At 43.4% G+C, this 17,454-nt stretch overlaps 1 protein-coding gene across 4 annotated transcripts in view; it reads right to left on the bottom strand.

Moving 5' to 3' along the window:
• The window catches only part of DCC (DCC netrin 1 receptor), a 964,956-nt gene that overhangs the window by 252,263 nt on the left and 695,239 nt on the right, over positions 1 to 17,454 (bottom strand). For all 4 annotated transcript variants that reach the window (XM_080973386.1, XM_080973387.1, XM_080973388.1 and 1 more), the window contains exon 8: positions 5,084 to 5,240. In XM_080973386.1, coding sequence (XP_080829512.1) covers positions 5,084 to 5,240 — 157 coding nt within the window. The remainder of the gene's footprint in view (positions 1 to 5,083; positions 5,241 to 17,454) is intronic.

Genomic DNA, 17,454 nt, shown 5'->3' with positions numbered 1-17,454 from the left:
ATCCCCATGGGACTGTGGAAGTCCTTTGCAATGTATTTTGTTAGTGTGGAGAAGGAGGATAACAGGGAGGGTGTTGCCTGATGCCCAAAAGTTAAGAAATACCTATTTGTTTTCCTGGGCATTTGTGTGACATGAATGCCTGGCTTTTAGTGCCTATTAGGTGTTCATTTTTGTGTTGGATGGATGGTGGATTTTTTTCTTTTTCATGTTTCTGAGTAATGTTTCTAAAATAAAGACCGCAGTATATCTGTATAGTTTTAATTGTTATTTGATTGTATTGTGGTGCAGCTGAGAGCTCCAGATTTGGCTGAGCGTCCCAATCAAACACTCAAAGAGAAAGGCAGAATGGGGGGAGCTTTTAAAGTATTTAATTTGAATGCTTGAAATCCCAAGGGGCAAGCTGATGGGGGGGGGGGCAAGTGACAAACATCTCTTATGCATTTTAGAGCCTCAACATCCAACCTGCTTTACTTGCATGTTGTCAACATATGCAACCGTGCTAAAAACAAGACTTTCTACCTCCTCCTGCAATGCTTCAGAGTGAAGGTAATATCTGACTGCTCAGCTCCAGTTTACCAAAGATGTCAACAACATTTCTAATCCTCCCATTTAGGCTGCGCTGCATCTTCCTGTTTCTATGGTACAGCAATTTCAAGGACCCACAAATAACACCATCTTGCCTCCAGGACCAGTTCCAGAAATGCCAACTTTAATTAACATGTAGTCGTTGGGAGAAAATACATGCATTTCACACTTTGATGACAAAAAAAGGAAAGCAAGATAAAAACTACTTTGGGCATTGTGTACTTTCCAAAGGTTTTGCTGAGGAAAAGAAACTTCAGAGCCCCCACTCCATTGATAAGGGGATAAATGTAATAGCAAGAGTAACTGAGATATAGAGAAATATGACTACATAGCAATGATTAGCTATCACCACAACAACTTGGTGAAGTAGGCTAGGCTGAGAGAAGGTGACTGGCTCAAGGGCAGGCAGTGAGCTTCATGGCTGAACAGGGCTTTGAACACAAGCTCTAATCCAGCGCTCTAACTGCATATGATGATGCATGATGAAAACATTAATACCTACTCTGAAAGCTATCCTGCATGTATGCAACTACAGCAGCAAGAATCCTTATCGCCAAACATTGGAAGACACAAGATTTACCCACGCTGGAAGAGTGGCAGATGCAATTGATGGACTATATGGAACTGGCTGAAATGACTGGCAGAATCCGAGATCTGGGAGAAGAAACAATGGAGGAGGACTGGAAAAAATTTAAGGACTATCTACAAAAACATCATAAGCTATATGAATGTTAAGAATTTGCATGGCTGGGAAAGTCTAGCTTCAGCAATAAAATTTGATGATTTGGGAAACTAAGTTATAACTACGAAAGGACCAAAATTTAAAGTAATTTTTATGCCTATTTTAGGATAAAAGTAATTTGATAATAAGTATTTTAAATTTAAAGTATAATTATTTGAAATTACAAAAAACGCATGAAACAAGGTAACAATTTGCTGATATCTTTATTGTAAAGAATGCAGGGTGAGGGAGATGTGGGGAAGTCCGGTTGGTTATGAAAAAATGTTCTGGAAAGATGAATTTTTTTTTTTATTTTCTTTTTCCTTTTTTTTTGTTCTGTTGCTTCTGTTATTTATCTGACTATATAATTGTACCTGGAAAAAAGCAATAAAAAATACTATTAAAAAAAAATAAATGAAAGCTATCCTGCAAAATTACGCAGTTAAAAAGCTGGGGTTTAGGAGTCCACGACCAGAAGGAGGAGGAATACCAGGAGGAATGGAAGAAATTTAAGGACTATTTAGCTAAATATGTTAAGATAACTTAAATAGAATTACTTGCAAGTATCAGATTGGCCTAGGATTTAAATATGTGCTGTTATAGAACAATATGTTTAAAGTTAAAATGAAAAGAAAGAAAGAGGTTAATTGATTAAGTAAATTTTAGGTGAAATTAGTTTTGGAAAACTGCTACAATGGCATATATGGAAATTCAGCCAGGGCGATTGGAGGAAGTCACCAAAAAATGTTAACAAAAATGGAATTATTACAGTTAGGATTTATGTTTACTTGTTTGTTTGTTTTTCTTTTTGATGTTTTCTTTTATATGTTTGTCATAAATTTGGAAAACCAATTTAAAAAATTGGAAAAAAAAGCTGGGGTTTAGGTACAATTAAATAACAAAACACCAGTACTCAAAACTGGAGCCTCTTATTTCAACACTGGAGAGGGATACGGTTGCTGTACTAAAGTAGGCACAAATACTAGAGCTAAAAGTTGCAGGGAACATCAAGGAATGTGCAGGGGAAGGGCAAGCTGAATAGTTCAGGCGAGAAAAGGAGAGGATGCAGAAATGAATGAGAAAGAAGTTGCTGCCATCGGAGAAGTGCAAGATGACTTGCGGGGAATCGTAGATTAAGGTATACCTCTACCCCCGCGGTAGACGCTCCCAGTGCGGGTGGCGCTGTGGGTTAAACCACAGAGCCTAGGACTTGCCGTCAGAAGGTCGGCGGTTCGAATCCCCACAATGGGGTGAGCTCCCGTTGCTTTGTCCCTGCTCCTGCCAACCTAGCAGTTCGAAAGCACGTCAAAGTGCAAGTAGATAAATAGGTACCGCTCCAGCGGGAAGGTAAACGGCATTTCCGTGCACTGCTCTGGTTTGCCAGAAGCGGCTGAGTCATGCTGGCCACATGACCCGGAAGCTGTACGCCGGCTCCCTCGGCCAGTAAAGCGAGATGAGCGCCGCAACCCCAGAGTCGGCCACGACTGGACCTAATGGTCAGGGGTCCCCTTTACCCTTTACCTACCCCCGCCATCACCCTCTATTTCTTACTGTGCCACTATCATAGTGCTACATCACAACTGTGGAAGTACAGTGACATACAACCAAACAGGTGTAACTACTTTTCCTACAGCCACACACCCTAGCATTGTCCCACCATTATTTCCTTCCTTCCCCATCTTACAGAAAGTTATGACTAACTCCAATCAGTGAGTTTCCAGCATGGAAATAAATTTGAAAACAGGAAACAAGATGGCGGAGGAGTTACTCTTGATTTAACTGGGGGTCAAAAGTTATATCCTACACACGACCCGAATGATCTCCAGCCGGCATTTGATCTCTCCACTATCTTTCCGGCCTCCGTCACCAATCTGCAAGCTCCCATTTCCTCCCGCCAGCAAGCACCAGAATCCCATCAGTGTCAGCCCCATACACCCCACCACTACCATTTCCCCACAGCCAGTCACCCAAATGCTGGCATCTGAACTGCCACCTTCAGCCATCATACATTTCCTACCTCAACCATCTTCCACTATCTTCCACTATCCAATCACAGCAGCGCAAGTGCCAAACCCCGCCTCCACCCCATAACTACAGGCCTCAAAGACTGTCAATCCTTTCCTCCCTTTCCTTTCTCCCCTCTCAAATGCGGAGGAAGGAGCATCACGTGGCGCCACATCTAAAAAGCAGCCAGAAATAAAAATCCCCTTCTTCGAGGGGGGGAAATGCCAGGCACTCATGCTCTTAAAATCACCTTAAGGATGCCATCATTTCAACAGGAGACAAAGTGGAAAGTGAGGCAGAGCTACAGATGAGCTCCTTCTGTATTCAGTTGCATCAGTTGGTTCTTCTAATGTTGTAATCCAGGGATGTCCAACAGGTCAACTGCGATCAACAGGTTGACCTCCGGTTGTTAGAAGTTGATCGCAGTTGATCACAGGCTCATTTCATCCATGGGTGAAAAGGAGCATTCGGCTCCACCCCCTCCCTCTTTCCTTTATCCATGAATGATTTCAAGAAGGGAAGACGGAGTTTCTGCTGGCAGGTTTACTTATTGTTTATAGACTTTTGTTGTTGCCCTCCCCAAAGCAGCAAAAGTATTTGCTGTGCCCCCCTAAGAAAAGCTTCACAAGTTTGACTTACCCATGTCAAAAAAAGTTCAGCAGGTTTGACTTGCTCCCCCTAAAAATACCTTGACAATTTAGACTTGCCTCCCTACAAAAAGTCCAACAGCACCCCTAAAAAAGGTCAACAACTTAAACTTGGCTCTGTAAAAAAAAAGCTCAGCAACTTTGACCTGCACCCCTAAAAAATGGGGAGATCACTTCCAGTTTTTTATTTTGTGAGTAGATCGCAGTCTCTTGGGAGTTTGACGTCCTTGTTGTAATCAGTAACTATTGTAACCCATAAAACAATTGTCTTCATTAGCAGAAAGGGTGTGATTCAGTTGGGAGTATGGGGAACAATATCGCTGCTGGGCTGGCTTACTAATTATGATAATTATACATGGGTTTCATAGTTTGTGTGGCCATCTGTCATGAATCCTTTAGTTGAGATTCCTGCATTGCAGTGGGTGGGCTAGATGCCCCTTGGGATCCAACTTTACAATTATATTATTTCCTGGGGTTTGGTGGTACAGGTCTGGGTGTTTTTTTGCAGGAATCTATAAGTGAAAGGTCATCTGTGGGACAAGGTGCGGTTTATTTGTAGTTCGTTGAATGACCCATGGCTATGTTCAAATCAGGCTAATATCTCCTCTTACGCTGGTTCAATAAAAGAACTTTACAATGAATTATCACTCTTACCCCCCTTGATACTATATTGATACTAGCATGTATTTGCTTTGTTTTGAGGAGGCTTAAGTCTTTTTATTAAGGCAATACTTTTAGAAGACTTCTGAAAGCAGCCCTGTTTAGGGAAGTTTTAAATGTTTGATGTTTTATCGTGTTTTTAATATTCTGTTGGGAATCGCCCAAAGTGGCTTGGGAAACCCAGTCAGATGAGCAGGGTTTAAATAATACATCACTACTATCATCATCATCATCATCAGTATGCTATCTACTTGAATATTTGACTAGCAGGTTGGGCGATCTGATTCAGTATAAAGCTGTTTGATATGTTCATGACTAGGAAAAGCAAAACAAATCTCGCAACACTATGAAGATCTTAATTTGTGCAGGTCGCAGAATTTAGATCCTTCTAGGAGCAGAATTCTTCAGCATACACAGGCATAAGCTACACATGCTATCCAAGTTGGCGTCCAGCATTGGGACCTACCTGTTGATGCTTTCTCTGGAGAAGTAGACTGCATATGTCTGAATGTTCCCTTTTGCCTCCGCAGGTGGGCGCCAGCTGAGACGGACAAATCGACTGGAGACCAAAACAGGGACCACATCTCGGGGAGCAGAGGGGAGGATACTGGAACTTGGGATAGCTAAAGAAGGGGAAGGAGAGGAATCCGTCAGAGAGGTTGGTGGTGCAGGGGTTTTGGGGCTAGTGGGAAGAATTGTAGTAGGCACAACTAACATTTTTGAAAACAAAAGGACCAAGTGGATCAGGTGTGATTCAGATGAATGGAGGAACAAAAAGAGAAAAGAAAAAGAGAACTGACAGTAAAACCACTCTTTAAAATTCAGTTCCTTTCTTTTATAAATAATTTAAAAAAAATCAAGAAGACATAATTTTGTAACAGAAACAGCAAACAACTTAGCTTCCCCAACTTAAGGGTGTCGTCGTAAGGAGGGAGTCCCACTAAATTCAATGGGGCTCTCTCTCACGTAAGTGGGGCTAGGATTACAGTTTAAACTACCCCCTTTTTCACGGAGCTCACATTCCTACAGAGAGTTAAGCAAAATTATTAACTGGGTTCAGTAACACTGGCTGCACACACATTACTGGCTTAAAACACAACTAGATTGCTCTTTTTCTCAATTAGGATCATAGCTAGTTTGGGGGAAGATGCATCAAAATACAGTATTTCATAAGAAACAACAGGATGGATATGGACTGCAGCATGCTCACATGTGTACACTGCGTCCCAAACCAGGGGTGGGAATGCACTGCATGCCAAGTAAGCAGGAGTGTGTACACAACCTCTGTGCTGGATTTTGACCAGAATCTAAGATCAGGGACATTGTTAGGAGGTAGCTCAAGGGGTCTGAGGCCAGGGTCTTTTGCAGTGGGCCATTGATCTCCTTCCAATTTCCCCATTTTCTTTAAATAAAACAAAATCTTACTTTATTTATGCTTATAGGGCAGCTGTGTACACTGGAATGCACAGTGCTGGTGGGATCTCAGTCACCCACCATTTCCCAACGACAACTATGGATTTAAATCTGCATGTACAAACATTATGCAAATTTGTGCCATGGGCTTGTGTCCTTAAGTGTCTAGAAACATCTGTTTTCAATAGACTGTCTTCTGCAACACACAATGATACACGTGGAATACCATGGGTATAAGGCCCAAATACTGGATTCCTGAGAAAACTAGGATTATTAGGGATACAAACCTAGAAATTTCTCAGGTCATCCTCAGGTCTCCCTGATGCCACCATTAATAATGAATATGTCAAAGGCCCAATGAAGGTAGTCGTTGCAATTTTGTACAACCATGAACTTGTACCAGCAAGCCACAGAATATAAGCATAACACAATACGGAATGCAACCACAATGCAAAGAGACAAGAATTAAAATCAGAACTTGCAAACAAATGATTAAGACATTAGAAAGTTTAAATTGAGAATCAGTCTTAAGGTACCAGATGAAGGATTTTTGTACAGCTGCACCAAATGTGCAGACACTAAAGACCTGGACACCCTCAACTTCACAGGGGATGGATAGTTCAGAAAATGAGGGGATGAGGATTCAACAGAAGCATTCAACAACGAATCCCCTGCTGACACAATCACACAGGCAGAGGTTACTCTCTGATGTTAAAGAACTACAAGAGACTTGCCAAAGGTCAGAGGTGGGGAAGCTTTTGTGTCCCAATGGCTACATTCTTGCAGACGCTTTTGGAGGCCACATACCAATGGTGGGCAAAGCAAGGTGCAAACCTGGGAGGAACAATGGATGTGACAGAATGCTACACTGCAGCCATAGAACATCAAAAGTCTTCTATGCACAGACATATCTATCCAGGCAACCAATAGGTACCATCACTGTTCAAGGACACATTCCAACCTAATAAAAGCACTTCAGCAAGGCTTCTGAGGGGTATAGTCCCAAGAGCCACACAGAAAGGTCTTAAGGGCCACATTTGTTCCCCATTTCTGAGGTTCCCCATCCCTGCCATAGGCGATCAAATCTACTGCTACAAAAATTTCAATCATTGCTCTGGCAGGGCATACTGATACCTGACCTATGTGGGGTCTTCCCAGACTTGGGTTGGCTGTGCCACAAGGGCAGGCAGTTGAGGAGCTGACCTTTTAAATGTTCCTACAGTGCCCTGGAGTGATACTACATTAGACAGTGTGGGAATGTGAAAATGGTGGATGGATGCAAGCTTATCTTCTACAGATCGCAGCAATGCTGCTGTTACTGCTTCTCATCATAACCAATAAACTAGCCAGCTTGGAGGGTCTACCAGTGTCAAAGGTGGCCCTCTTGCCGTACGTTAGTGGCAGAGCATCTCTTCTGCATGCAGAAGTTTCCAGATTCAATCATTGGCATTTTCAGGTAGGGCTGGGCTTGGGAAAGAGCTCTGTTTGGAAACCTGGAGAGCTGCTGCCGGTCTGACTCAGTATAAGGCAGCTTTCTGTGTTCCTGCTGTGCAAGGGCACTTTGCCAGCAGGGACCCCACATCTCATGCTGATGTTGGTGTGAATCCAGTTTCCTTTGGATTCAAAATCCAGCCTACACCCTTGGCGATGCCCTTTCTGATGTATACCTGAGCAACAGCTAAATCAACTCAAGCAAACTGCATCAGTAGCAATGTGATGCCTTGCTTAACTCACCAACCAGCCAACAACACACTTTACTATGCAGCTGTCTGCATGTATTGAAATAAGTCCACTGAGCTCAGTTGAGCTTATTACCAGGTAAGCTTGTGAAAGATTGCAGCCTTAAATAAAAGGATTTAAACTGGCTCTTTTGGAATCAGGCTGAAATTCTATTGGTGTTCTAAGTGCTCCAGATATCAGTAATGAACCTGAGTTCAGAAGCCATTTCATGCATCTCCACCCCCTATCCTCTTGCAATTCTGCAAACAGTGATGTGCTTACAACATAACATTTTTTGTTATTGCTGGTGAAGGGAAAGCCCATACCTCTTTCACCTTTGCAAGCTGCTAGCAGGATGGCAGTGAATAGTAAGCATGTTATTTACACTCAGAGTACAATGCAAAAAGAGACAAGTACAGCAACAGCCATTTTTTAAATATTTCTCAATAGGTCCCTTCTAAATCAATGAAAGATTTTACAAGCATGCTCAGTCATTTCATTCCTTTTCCTTTTTTTCTAATCCAGGGATATTTGCCTTTCACAATAGATTGTACTAATCTGCAGACAATGGGCACTCCCTTAACGCTTTGTCCTTGCACAGTCATTTAAACATGTGCCAGAATACTTTTGCCCAGGAATTAATGGCTGAACAAGGTGGAAATGAATCTAACAGCCAGGTCCATTACTGTTAATTATCTCTACAGCCATTTCCAATGTGCAAAGCACTTTACAGCTTACAGCTCATTTATCCTCACAGGGATCTTGCAAGACTTGCCCAAGCCCACACAGCTACCTTTGTCAGTCAACAAGGATCGAAACCAGAGTCGCTCCATTTCTGTACCCAGTTTTAGGATCCTAGCCTTGTGCCAAATATTTCTCCTGAATCCCCCCCCCCCAAATTCTCCATCAATTAATGAGAAAAAAAATGCATCTGAAAATTAACAAAAGAGGCAAAATGACGGGGTTTGATGCACTTGCCTCATTTTTTAAGTGCTGAAGGAGGAATTTGTGAAATGTTCTTTTGTTCAATCTACAAATCATCTGGCATGGAGGGGAAAGGGAGACATGGAAGTTGCCAAATATCAGCCACTGATATGAGTTCCATGGCTGGTGCCATTTGCAGATTCAGAGGCAAGTCTCAGGATGCCCTTTTGCCTAAGTCTTAATCAAACCCTCAAAGAGTCCTGGAAATGGTACTTTGGAGAAGGAGCTAAGGATGAGGTTGGACATGGGTGGAACATAGGAAGCTGCCTTGCATTGGGGTTAGACCATGAAGCCCTGGATAGTCATTGACAATCAATACAGGCAATAGATGGACCAGTGGGCAGACTCAGTTCAAAGTGGCTCTTTACATCGCTTTCTGCTGCTCCAGAGGGATTGCCAGAAGGGACATTAGGAACAACATTCAGTGAAAGCTGTTTAATAGTTTGGACTCCCTTGGAAGATGGTGAACTTTCTTTCTCTGGAGTATTTTAAGCGGTGGTTGGGTGGTCATCTGTCAGCAATTCTTTAGCTGTGATTCGTGTATTGCAGTGGGTTGGATGAGATGACTATGGCAGCCCCTTTCCAGCTCTCTACAATTCTATGATTCCTATGCTCTGAAGTTCATTGACCATTCCAGGACCATTCCAGGACAGCCAGAGGTAGATAACAGATTCTTTCTGTTTTGTTTTGTTTTGTTTACAAACCCAGAAAGCGCAGAAGAGCAAAATTGAGCATTCTGACTCGGATTAGATCTCTTGACTGATCTAATCTGCCTGTACAAGAACAGAACAGCCAACAGCAAGTACACAAACACACAATGGCAGCAGAGAAGAGCTTCTCATCAGGTCATAATAGGGGCATCGCTGCCTCTCATAAGGCCTGTTATTAGAGGCTAAGGGGACCTATATATTCCTAATAAGCCATTAGTGCTGCTAAGAGAGCATTGTAATAACGGACATCTGGCCTTTTGCTCAGAGACCCAAGCACACAGCCCATCAAGATGATACTTAAATGAGGCCAGCAATTTCCCTTATGGACATTTATCTACATCTCATCGACATAGTGTGATTGCTAAGAAAAAGCAATGGAGTTGGTGGAAAGCTAAAGAACTTCTCTTAAGCATCATCCTCAGCTATTGGATCAGGGCCTGCTTGCATGAACATTTACTGGGGTGGGGGGTTAGGTGGTAAGCATCATGTCAGGGCAGCCATAAGTAAAAAGGGAGCTGCTTTCTCACACCACAACATGAAAGTAAAGTAGGTAAGTTGTCCATGGAGAAGAGAATGAATGACCCAGAGAGAAAGGAGTCCCCATATATTTACAGCACTATGATACCACTTTAAACAGTTATAGGTTCCCCCAAAGTATTCTGAGAGTTACAATTTGTTAAGGGTCCTCAGAGTTATGAAACCATTCTTCCCCTACCAGAGCTACAATTCCAAAGTTCCCTGGGGATGGGGAGAGACTTAAACCACTCTGGAAACTAGTTCAGAGAGCACCCTTAACAAACTACAGCTACCATAATTCTTTGCGGGAAGCCATGGCTATTTAAAGTAGTACCAAAGGGCTTTAAATGTATGGTTTCTCCAACCATACAAGTTGCTGGGAGTCACAAGTGTCGGCAAATTGTTGCTACACTCAAGTCTCACTTACAAGTTTCCTATAAGCAGCAGAAATACAATACAACTCCAGGAATCTTGGTTGGGTGAAGACAACCCAGCTGTTCCATGCTTTGCTTTTGGTCCCACAAAGCTCTAAGTTATGCCTTTACTTGTTCTTGAGTGCCTTGAGAAGAACATGGAGCCTTGAACATGGAGCCTTGACCTTGAACTACCCCCAGCAAGCTCAGACACTGCAACAAGTTTGCACAGAGAAGGGTCTCAGAATGGAAGAAGCTTCTTGGGCAAGCTGGTATGGATGGAAAAATAAACTGGAACAGCCATATTAGTCTGGATGAATGCGAACAGCATTAGCTATTAGAGAAACTGCAGTTCCTCTCCTACCAACACCACCACCCAGTCTCCTGACTAGAACCTCTTGAGCAGGTTTCCTCAGACTTGACCCTCCAGATGTTTTGAGACTGCAATTCCCATCATCCCTGACCACTGGTCCTGCTAGCTAGGGATCATGGGAGTTGTATGCCAAAAACATCTGGAGGCCGAGGTTGAGGAAGCCTGCTCTTGAGGTTATTAATAGCATGCATTTGGAAGCAAATGAGATGAATAAAAACTGACTCTTCCTGAAATAAAAATTGTCCAGTCCAAAAATATGGTTGAAAAGCCTTACTTCAAAACTTACTTCTAAAACAAACTTAAAACAAGTTGCATTCAGATAGATGTATAATATCTGCACAGGCAAAATATCTTAGAATATCTTCAATCCAGAGTTTAACAGCCTACTTTAGCCTTCGGCTGTTTTCCTGGAGAGAGATTAGCAACATCCTTTCTCTTCAGTGGCTTCAGAATAAAGAACTAACACACCGAAAATGGAGCCTTACGGATTAGCACATGCATAGATCTGTAATTGTATCCTTTTCATATGGTTTAAGTTAAACAGCTTGCAAGTGAGGCACAGTCCTGTTGGCATCTGTCTGTCTCGAGAGACAATGGATGCAGCCCTACTGAATCATTAACTGTTAAGCTCTCTGCAACTCTTGTTTAGCTTCAATGGAAATTTCCACGCCATGCTACACGGGTATACATGCAGCCACATACAGAGTTATTTTCCATTTCAATGTACAATTAAACAATTATACTTAAAAATCTCAGCCACCTGTGCTCAGCTAACATGGGAATGTTATGGAAGACAATCCTGTATGGCTCAAACCTCCACCAATTTCCCGGATCAAGGAGCAAAAACTCAGGTCCTGGCTCCTATTTCAGCCTGCGGTGGGCTCTTGCATACCTATGGATCACAGAGAGCCTGAAGAAGCCTAGACATTTCAGCAAGGACATTTGATGCATGTCACAAAAGAAGTGCACACAGGTAATGCCCGGAGTTCAGCCTGATGCAAGATAACAACCTTATCTCTCTGTCTTTGAATGTAGCATTAAGTGATCACAACACCTGCTGGGGAATCTCAGCCATTGCATTTGATATGTTCTGCTTGCAAAAGGCAACTTTTCCATGTCTGATGGGAGGAAACGGGATGTATTTTTTTTTTTCATCATAAGCATTTTTGCTATATTCCATTAGCAAATTGCTGCTGATACAAGTGCACAACAGCAGGAGGGGTGGCAGGTGAGGATACAGAATTGCTGGCAGAGCTGAGCTGAGCTGAGGACGCTCAAAAGAGCATCTGGCCACCCTGTCTCTGGCTTGAGCCCCAAGCTAATGGTCTCTCGCTTTCATGAGCACAGACAAATTAAAAGGGAACGGAGGGAACTGCCAATGCTACAAACCAATTAGCTTTGTACAAACTGTGCGTGATCAAAGTGCCTACTAACAACATGCATATCCGAGAATATATGAACTTACGCAGTGTAAGCCTGCAAAAAATCCACAGATCTCCTCCTCCCAACATCACAGCCTCCATTCTGTTAGTTTTGGCATGCACCATCTGAAGAAATGGAGCGAGTCTAAACTTAGAAGCCCAAACAAAGCCCTCTGCCAGCTCCAGTGCACCAAGACCTTTTCACATCTGCCTTATGTCAAATCAGATCATCCTAGCCCATCTAGTCCAGCTCTGACCACTCAGGATGCTTACAGCTCTCTCCTAGATTAGGTGTCTCCCTGCCCTCAGCTTTCCCTGTAACCAGAGATCTTTACCACTGAATATGCCAGGGACTAAACCTGGGATTTTGTGTATGCAAAGTGCATGCTTTGCCACCGACTCATCAGTCTTCCCTTCACAAAATCAATAACCATTTAGTGCGGTGTAATGTCCTGATTAGACATGCAAGCAGGGAAGTTCCCGGTTTGAATATCAGCCACAAACTCACTTGGCAAACCAGCACAGGCTCAGCCACATGACAATTCTGGTGATTGCATGCATGTCACACTGATTGTTTTGCAGCATGTTGCACTTGTGTTCAGGTTAAACTTTCTCTCTCTTCTCTTGAAAAGGATCATTTAAGGAGCTTCCAAACAGTTGTTGTCTTCAGGTGTGATTCAGTTACATACTGGCATACTCAGGTCATGCACCGGAAGCTGATTTGGAGGTTCCTACCTCAACCATCTTCCACTATCTTCCACTATAACAAACCAGCTTTCCCAAAAGTTTGGACTTTTTGGAATAAGGAAAGTGATGGGGAACTGCACTGCAAAGTGACAAATAGTAACTGCTTAATGTAACGTCATAGGGACACGGGTGGCGCTGTGGGTTAAACCACAGAGCCCAGGGCTTGCCGATCAGAAGGTCGGCGGTTCGAATCCCCACTACGGGGTGAGCTCCCGTTGCTCAGTCCCTGCTCCTGCCAACCTAGCAGTTCGAAAGCACATCAAAGTGCAAGTAGATAAATAGGTACCACTCCGGCGGGAAGGTAAACGGCGTTTCCATGCGCTGCTCTGGTTCGCCAGAAGCGCCTTAGTCATGCTGGCCACATGACCCAGAAGCTGTACGCCGGCTCCCTCGGCCAATAAAGCGAGATGAGTGCCGCAACCCCAGAGTCGGTCACAACTGGACCTAATGGTCAAGGGTCCCTTTACCTTTAATGTAACGTCATCTAACCTCCTCATGAACAAATCAGGGTGAATTCTCAACAAGCAGGTAACCTGGAAGGTCAATTCAGACACACTGTCACCTCTGCTCCTGAGCAATGTTGGGGGGTCTGGAGTGAGGTGATGAGGCCAGTCAATGTGCAATGGTCCTTTCAAACCAGTGGCCTCTTCGAGTGGAGGATCTTCCATGTGGTCAGTGTGCTGGGCAATAACTGGTGAATACCAATTAATATTTAAGCCCCACATCAGTGGGGAACTACAAAGGAAACACAGCTGACCGCCTGAATTCAAAAAGTGCACAGTGCTTGACTCAATCACTAGTCAAAAAAGCCCCCAGCATTTGTGAAGTGTGGGAAATATAGGTTGTTAGACCTTTAAATGCCCCATTATTAAGTCCTGACAATGTGCTCCCCTGCTTCTACCCCTCTCAGAGTGAATAGACCATGACCTTGAATAAGTTTAAATGCTTTCCTTACAGTAATCAGAGGTCTCACTCATACATCTCAATGCCACAGCAAAGATAACACAGGTCGAAAAATTTCTTGGGTGCAAAAATACAAAAGGATGTCTTCAAATGTAAAGTCTGGGTTAGGGAGCTCCAGTCTCATGCATGTGGTCAGTTACATGGTTCAAACAGAAGAGGGAGAGAGGAATAGGAAACAAGCAATACTTCTTCCTTCCCTGAAGGTGAGGCATTTGTGTGTGAACAAGCTGTGCCTTCTCTGGAAATTTACAGCTCTGTGGTCCTTAACTCCTTAAAGGTAAAGGTAAAGGGACCCCTGACCATTAGGTCCAGTCGTGACCGACTCTGGGGTTGCGGTGCTCATCTCGCTTTATTGGCCGAGTGAGCCGGCGTACAGCTTCCGGGTCATGTGGCTAGCATGACTAAGCTGCTTCTGGTGAACCAGAGCAGCGCACGGAAACGCCGTTTACCTTCCCGCCAGAGTGGTACCTATTTATCTACTTGCACTTTGACGTGCTTTCGAACTGCTAGGTTGGCAGGAGCAGGGACTGAGCAACGGGAGCTCACCCCGTAGTGGGGATTCGAACTGCCGACCTTCTGATCGGCAAGCCCTGGGCTCTGTGGTTTAACCCACAGCGCCACCCGTGTCCCCCTTAACTTCTTACTTACTAGCAATTATGCAAAGTTCTGTTTGGCTGCATAAAATCTCCCACAGTCAGGAGGGTCACTGGTCTCCACTGATACTCCTGAGACTGTTACCTGGAGATCAGTGAGAGGGCCCTAGTTTTCCTTTGAGGTCTTGTGCAGTTCATGGCTGATCCTGACAGAAAGTTGGTGGGGTAGACCACATTGGGGGGAGGGCAAAAGGGATTGTTTTAGTGAACCTTTTGCCACAGCACATTCAGTTGCCTCTCTCAGGACCCAATCCACATTACCTCACAGAAAGAGAGAGGTGATGTTCCTTCACTGAAGTCTTTTCACTGTTTGCTTGTCTGCTGACATGTCACCAGCAACAGGAGCAGCAGACTCAGGAAGGTACAGGGAATGGCAGCTCTATTGGAAGCACAGGCATAATCTTTGATCCTTGACACTGTCCCTAGTTCCATAGCTCAGTGGTAAAACATTTGCTTTGAATGCAGAAGGTTCCAGGTTCAATTTATGGCGTTTCCAGAGAGGACTTTGCATGCCATCTGAAAACGTGGAGAACCCATCAGTATGAAGAGCTAGATGGACCAATATAGAGCTAGATGGACCAATGACTTGGTAGAAGGTACCCTTCTAACTCCCTATCTCTGGTCCTCCTAAATCAGCCATGGCCAAACTTGGCCCTCTAGATGTTTTGGGACTACAATTCCCATCATCCCTGACCACTGGTCCTGTTGGCTAGGGATGATGGGAGTTGTAATCCCAAAACATCTGGAGGGTCAAGTTTGACCATGCCTGTCCTAAATGGTAGGACTAAGTTCCAGCAGGCAATATTAACCAAACTATTCCTGTAGCTGTAAATAGGATGCTGGCCTGTTGTTTGGGGGAGCTAATATATAGGTACATTTCTGAGTGGAAGAATGAAGCTGTGCCTGCAATTTTAATTTAAAATACAGTGTAGCCAAGTCTGGGAGAAAGTGGCCTAGGGGCTGCTTCACATGAGACTAATGCGGTTCATTTGCTGCCTAGGACTCTTATGTTATATTCATTTTGTTTCGCCCTGGTAGTGAAAACTCCAACCACTTTGTTTGCAACAGATCATGGCCAGTGTATCTCTTTGTTGCTGTGCCAGAATCTCTGGCAAGTGTCTCTGTCCCCCTTCATTTTCAAAAATCCAGGCACGAGCGAAAAAATTGCCACTAAGGCTGTAAAGCTTAAACAGAAAGCTCATTGGCCTGCAAATGGCACTTGTGCTCTAAATCCATTATGTGTAAGCAAGCAAAAAAGAAGTAACTCCCTGCAATGATTAATTAAAGTAATAAAAACTCATTATGTGATCATAAATTGTGGGGATGCATCGACCACTATCTTGTTTCCTATCACTTTAGGTAGAAAAAATGTTAATTTGCTAGAGTTGGGAAATAATGATGTGGTGCCAATAATTATTTTAAAGGAAAACTTCTGCCAACCACACCAAAAGAAAATTATTTATTTTGTGTGTGTGTGTGTGTGTGTGTGTGTACGTACACACACACACACACACACACAAAATAAATAAATAAATAAATAAATAAATAAGAAAATGCAGCATGGACTTAACATACATTAACATTGATAGCCACTGCAAAATATAAGAAGGTGGATTACACTATACAACTTCAGACATACAGTTCTATGAAAAGACCATAACTCAATGGCAGAACATCTGCATTCCATGCAGTGTTAGGGAAAGTGAAAAAAGGGTTAATTCTCCATGAGTCAGCAAAAATGTCACACACAGACCCGCAGCTGCAGGAATCTTGTGACTTTCTTATCTGAGTTGCTAGGCAAGTTCAGCATGTAGCACTGAGTATGTACAGTGAAACCTTGGTTCCTGAACACCTCCATTTTGGAACATTTTGGCTTCCGAATGCTGAAAACTGAAAAGTAACTGCTCCAGTTTTTGAACAATTTTCGGAAGCTGAATGGTCTTCCGGAACAGATTACATTCAAACACCGAGTTTCCACTGTATAGGACTTGGGTTACAGCATTCATTGCTGGGGGTTATTAGAGACTGTTGAAGAAATCTATGGAACTGTGTAAATGTTGGAAACTTTGAGAGGAGATCATCTGAAGGAAGCTGAATAATTTGCAAGATTTCTGGACTCAGAGAACTCTGGCAGTTGCAGAACTTTGTTAGCAACTGAATTTTTGAACTTGTCTTGTGGACTTTGTCACAGTAAGGACTTTGTAGGCAGACAACCCTCTCTGGGCTCAGAGAGTGAAGATGTCTTGTAGCAATTGCAAACAGTGTACAGTGGTACCTCAGGTTAAGTACTTAATTCGTTCCGGAGGTCCGTACGTAACCTGAAACTGTTCTTAACCTGAAGCACCACTTTAGCTAATGGGGCCTCCTGCTGCTGCTGCGCTGCCGGAGCGCAATTTCTGTTCTCATCCTGAAGCAAAGTTCTTAACCTGAAGCACTATTTCTGGGTTAGCGGAGTCTGTAACCTGAAGTGTATGTAACCAGAGGTACCACTGTATGCATATAGTGTTTGTGTATGTCACGTAAAAGCTATCTTGAGTACACAGTTGTTTCCTGTGGTGAGTTTAACCACTTGAATCAACTTACACAGCACATATGCAACACCCAACATGCAGAAGGGTCCCAGGTTCACTCCTCAGGCATCTCCAGGTATGATTCAGAAGGACTTCTGCCTGAAACCCTGAGACCTGATGCTTCTCAGTGTGGACAATACTGAGATAGACTGATCAATGGTCAACTCAGCATAAGGCAGCTTGCTATGTTCCTTGCTATGGATAACATGCCTTATTTAAGTTGGTAGGTATTTCTGATTCCCTTTAGACAAAATTCCATAGTGATCCTACATTGTTCTGAGTTTTGGCTGCAAAATCACATATGCACCCTATTTGTTGTTGTTTAGTCGTTTAGTCGTGTCCGACTCTTCGTGAC

The sequence above is a fragment of the Podarcis pityusensis genome (genome assembly GCF_964106645.2).
Source record: "Podarcis pityusensis genome assembly, chromosome: 11".
NCBI classification, from domain to species: Eukaryota; Metazoa; Chordata; class Lepidosauria; order Squamata; family Lacertidae; genus Podarcis; species Podarcis pityusensis.
This window is presented reverse-complemented; position numbering and strand designations above follow the sequence as displayed.